General features: G+C 36.8%; 1 protein-coding gene across 1 annotated transcript in view; it reads left to right on the top strand.

Moving 5' to 3' along the window:
- The first annotated feature begins 4,144 nt into the window (after nucleotides 1–4,144).
- The window catches only part of LOC111242491, a 2,443-nt gene continuing 1,762 nt past the window's right edge, over nucleotides 4,145–4,825 (top strand). Inside the window, exon 1 of the mRNA XM_022785930.1 lies at nucleotides 4,145–4,180. Coding sequence (XP_022641651.1) covers nucleotides 4,145–4,180 — 36 coding nt within the window. The remainder of the gene's footprint in view (nucleotides 4,181–4,825) is intronic.

The following is a 4,825-nucleotide window of genomic DNA, read 5'->3' as shown; positions in this document are numbered from 1 at the left end:
CGACCTGTATCTTCAACTCCATTCTTCACTTTCTCAAAATAGCTACAAAACAATGCAAAACAAGCATAATATCGCTAAAAATAGCTTTTGACTCTCTACAGACTCATTTATTGAGTTTTGCTTGATTCTAGGCTCATTCCAAGTAGTAAAGGGCGTAATTCGGTCCAAATTGACATATGAAAATAACTGTTTTTCAACCTCCATCAGTCTATAAGCGACAAAATCATTTAGCCTAGCCTTTGTCAAAATGTCGTAGAATTCAAATTCCCCTGGTTCGAAAAACACGTCGTCAAGATACTTCCTTTCAATGATTGGACGCTCAAAGAAATGTGCAGAGAACCTTTCATATTGCTCGTCGTTGGAGAATAATTCGTTACTTGTTAATGGTGGCGACAATGGAGGGGATGGTGGTGGGCGACTTCGACGTCCCCCTGTGGAAGAGGAAGCCCTAAGTTTCTTATGAGCATGATCTGCCATTAATGGTGTTTAGGGTTTTCAAAGGGGATTGGAGGTTGTATGTGTTAGGGTTCATGAACGTTTTCATTGGGGAAGTGGGTTACAACGCTATTTAATAACAATGAGGTAGTGAGTGAGGCAGGAAACCGTTTGGATGGACGTGCTATTAAACCTGGGTGAAGGGAAGTTATGATAAAATGATGGAGGTTATTAAATGTGGGTGCAGCGCCACAGCATCTGTTGACAGACATGCTGCTGTAATCGATTACAACTGTCATTGTAATCGATTACCAGAGCAGTTAATGTCATATCATCTAATTCCAAAGATTAACCTGTGAACATTGTGTACAACTGATAATGGTCTAAAACCGTTATTTTCATGCTTAAATTTGATAGTAAAACACACCCTTTATGGCTTAGAATGAGCTTTAAATCAAGTAAAACACTTAGTTGTGTCTTATGAGAGTCAAAAGTTGGTTTTAGAGATATTATGCTTGTTTTGTATTGTTTTGCAGGGTTTTTAGATGAATTAAAGGTGGAAGTGAAGTAAGGTGGACTTAGACCCATGAAAGAAGGAGAAAAATGATGAAAAAAAGGGTCAAGCAAGCCGTTGAGCGCCAGAATGGTCCGCTGAGCGCTCAGAGCGATTAGAGGGAAACCGTTCAGTGGCAAAACTGACCGCTGAGCGGTCAAAGCGACACAAGGCAAACCACTGAGCGGTGAATTTAGGCGCCTGGGCGGTTGCCTATTTTTTTAGCCAAATTTTGTAAATCTTTTTGTAATCTATCTGTTATATTTTTTGGCTTATATATAGCCCTAGTGCAAATTAGAAGGTGATTCTTTAGGCATAGAGAAACGTCTAGAGCTATTCCACACACCTTGGAGGAGGTTCCTTCGATGCTTAGGCTCCAACAAGTTTAGGGTTATTTCTACCATTCTTTCATCATATTTCATCTAGTTTTACCATGACTATGGTGAACTAAACCCTTTGTTGTTGGGGAACAATGTAATCTTTTGAAACTCTCATATATTCAAATTCTTATTTATTTCATATGCTTGTCATATACTTGTTATGAATTGTTGGGTTCTCATTTATGCTCAATGCTTTTATTGTTTAACTCATTCAGTAAAAGAAGTTTGTCTTTATCGATATGGGGACGTACGGTAATGTCATGAACTGGTGAGAAATTCCTTGATTATGCCAATATCGCCTAGGGATAGGGGTAGGACGGTCAATTGTATTTGCTTCCGATCGCATTGCATTATTTGTTACTAGGGGAGACTAGGGATAGCAAGTCGGTAATTAATAATAGGCTCTTTTCACCAAGGGATTGGGTTAAGGATAAACTAGAAAGTTTGCATGGCAATTAGATAAATAAGTGAAGTAAATAAGAAGAGTAGATATATGAGAGTGGATAAGATGAAATTGTAAAACCCAACAACACCATTCATTCATAGTTTCTTTAAACCAATTGAATCAACTGCATTGCATGTTTATTTTTGTTCTTTGCATATAACCACCAGATTTATTCTTCTCTCAAGTCTTACAAGATTTGTTTACATGAAAGTTAAGGCCTAAGAGTCCTTTGGGAAAACAATACTCCGACTTACCCGTATATATTACTTGATAACGATATGGTACACTTGTCAGGGACTTAACAACAACAGTTTTGAAAAAGATAACGAAATAAGAAATGATTTAATAATAACATACATCAACATTGTGAGTTATCAAAATTATTATGAACAGCAGATAACAATAACATAAACCCAAGTGGAGCCATTTCAGATAGTTGTGAAACTTCTTGCGTTTTGGTTGAATAACGAAGGACCTCTTCAGATTGTGTAACAGTACATGTTGTTGTTTCCTGAGATCACAGACCAACATATATCAGCACCATGTCACAAAAATAATGCATGATTATAGTTTAACATGAATGAAAGTACTCACATTTTGTTGAAGCGTTGTTGTTGAAGCATGTTTCCTTGAAGCGGTTTTCCTTTTTCCACTTAGTGTTTCAACACTTGACTTCAATCTGTTAGTTCTTGGTCGGGCTTTACGCTTCACCGCTACGGGACTGTGAACAAGTACATCACTACTTCCACATGCGGTGTACGATGGAGTATCGATCATGGGATTGTCATACTTGAGTTGTCCTCCCTCACTTATTATGTTATTTCGTAATTATGTAGTGACTCCAAACTTTTTACCAAGACAATTCAATTCTTTTTTCCAATTCATGAGATGCAGATTCAGATTCACATGCAGCCTCAACTATGTCATAGAACCGCTTACACAACGATTGGTATCTTTGCATCTTGGGTTCCTGATGCAAAGAACTGTAAGTTGCTCTAATCAATGTGTGCTTTCTTCTGATATTTTTACTCCAACGGCGGAGAACATATTTGGAGGGAACATTTTTTGCATCTTCCTAACCGAGAACTAATAGGCAATGCCGACAAATAATACCTCTAAACTCAAAGAGTAGGCAAGAGCAGCTTGTATCATTTGTAAGAGGATCAAATTCAACACAGTAATATTTGGCGGCACATATTCCATCCCACATGCACTTGTTAGAAATACAGTCCTACACCATGTCTTTGATGAAACAATTCATCTTGGACCGAAACTCAGGCTTTACTTCCTCAAATTTTGCATATGTGTACTGAACTTGAAATTGTCTTTCAATAAGTGATTGACACCCACATGCAACCATGGTATTGAGGGAAGAGAAGTCGGATTCTATTTCTTTTTGGGCTTTGAATTTAAGAGCATTATCGTACTGAACCACAAATTGTTGAAGTGTCGTATTGGAATTAATGAATCCATCAAAGAATGCATTCATTCCCTCGCTTCTCTGAGTTGTGGACATACCAGCCCAAAAATGATTCTTCAAGTAGCAAGGCACCCACTTGTGTCTCTCATTGTAAAAATTACATAACCGTTCATTATTTTCTAAGTTGTGTTTTCTAAGTAGTTCTTTCCAACCAATTTCAAAGTCTACTGTAGAACAATAGTCATAGACAAACACTTTGATATCACTCTTGATACCAACATAATTTTTATACCCTTGCAACTTTCCAGGTATCTTTTTCATTATGTGCCACAAACACCACCTATGCTTTGTTGTGGGGAAGACTTCTTCAATTGCATTAGCCATGGCCCTACATTGGTCAGTTACAATACCGTCTAGTGCCTTGTTGCCCATGCATCTTAACCAACTTAGGAATAACCACACAAATGACCTAGTGTCCTCTTATGAGAGTAATCCCCAACCAAGTAGGATGGACTTTCGATGATGGTTTACTCCCACAAATTGAGCAAATGGCATATCATATTTGTTGGTTAAATAAGTGGTATCAAAAGACACAACATCACTGAATTCCTCACAAGCAGCTCGGCTTTTAGCGTCCGCCCAAAATACACTAGTAATTCTATTTCCTTCATCCATTTCTAGGTCATAGAAGAAATCATTATTGAGGTCTCTTATTTTTGAAAAGTGACGTAGCAGCGCTTGACCATCCCCCTCCTTACAATCTGACCTTCTATGTTGACCAATGAAGTTCCTACCATCTCTCTCCATAAATTGCATATTTTCATATCCACCAGCTTCACCAACCATGCTAAGGAAACTCTTGTTAATACGTACACTGGCATCATCGTTAACTTCCAATGTGTGCTTCGCACATGTTCAATTTTCTATTGGCACGGATTAGATTTGAGGTTTGTGCACAAAGCTCATGACTGTGCTCTACAACTACAGTCCTTACAACCCATTTGTCATTGATAAGTTGTCGTTGAAGCTATCAAATTAATACTACTTTTCAAGGCAACTTCAGTATTGCCTAGTAGTATTCAAGAAAGTAGATAGGGCTAAACTAACCCTAAGTCGCCTCCCAACGAACACAGAATTGCTTTCGAATATCTGAAACTTATGAATGTTATGCAATGCTTAAGAAAAAAAGTGAGAATGTTTAAAGGTTGTTGTAAAACAAATAGAAAACTTAAAAACAATTATGAAGAAACAGGATAATTCCACTGTTTTTCCAAAATAGATTCATCATCGGTTATTCACATATCATTGTTCAATTGATTATTGTTTAAGTTTCAAATTAATTAAAGTACATTCTTAATTAATTTGAGGGCGATCATGCAGTTAATCAAAGTACATTCTCAATCCAAAGCAAGACCTTTCTAGATTATTTACAATAAATTCAAACAAAGTACATTCTCAATCAAGTTTATTGTGTTTAATCATGTTTATTCTTAAATCTCTTAACCAAATTAAAAGTTAATCAATCAAAGTAAATTCTCAATTGATTTTAGTTGAAATTATTACTACCAACCAAAGTACATTCTCAATTGATA

This window comes from Vigna radiata, chromosome 9, assembly GCF_000741045.1.
Source record: "Vigna radiata var. radiata cultivar VC1973A chromosome 9, Vradiata_ver6, whole genome shotgun sequence".
NCBI lineage: Eukaryota > Viridiplantae > Streptophyta > Magnoliopsida > Fabales > Fabaceae > Vigna > Vigna radiata.
Note: the sequence above shows the minus strand (reverse complement) of the source record. Positions and strands in the feature narration are given on the sequence as shown.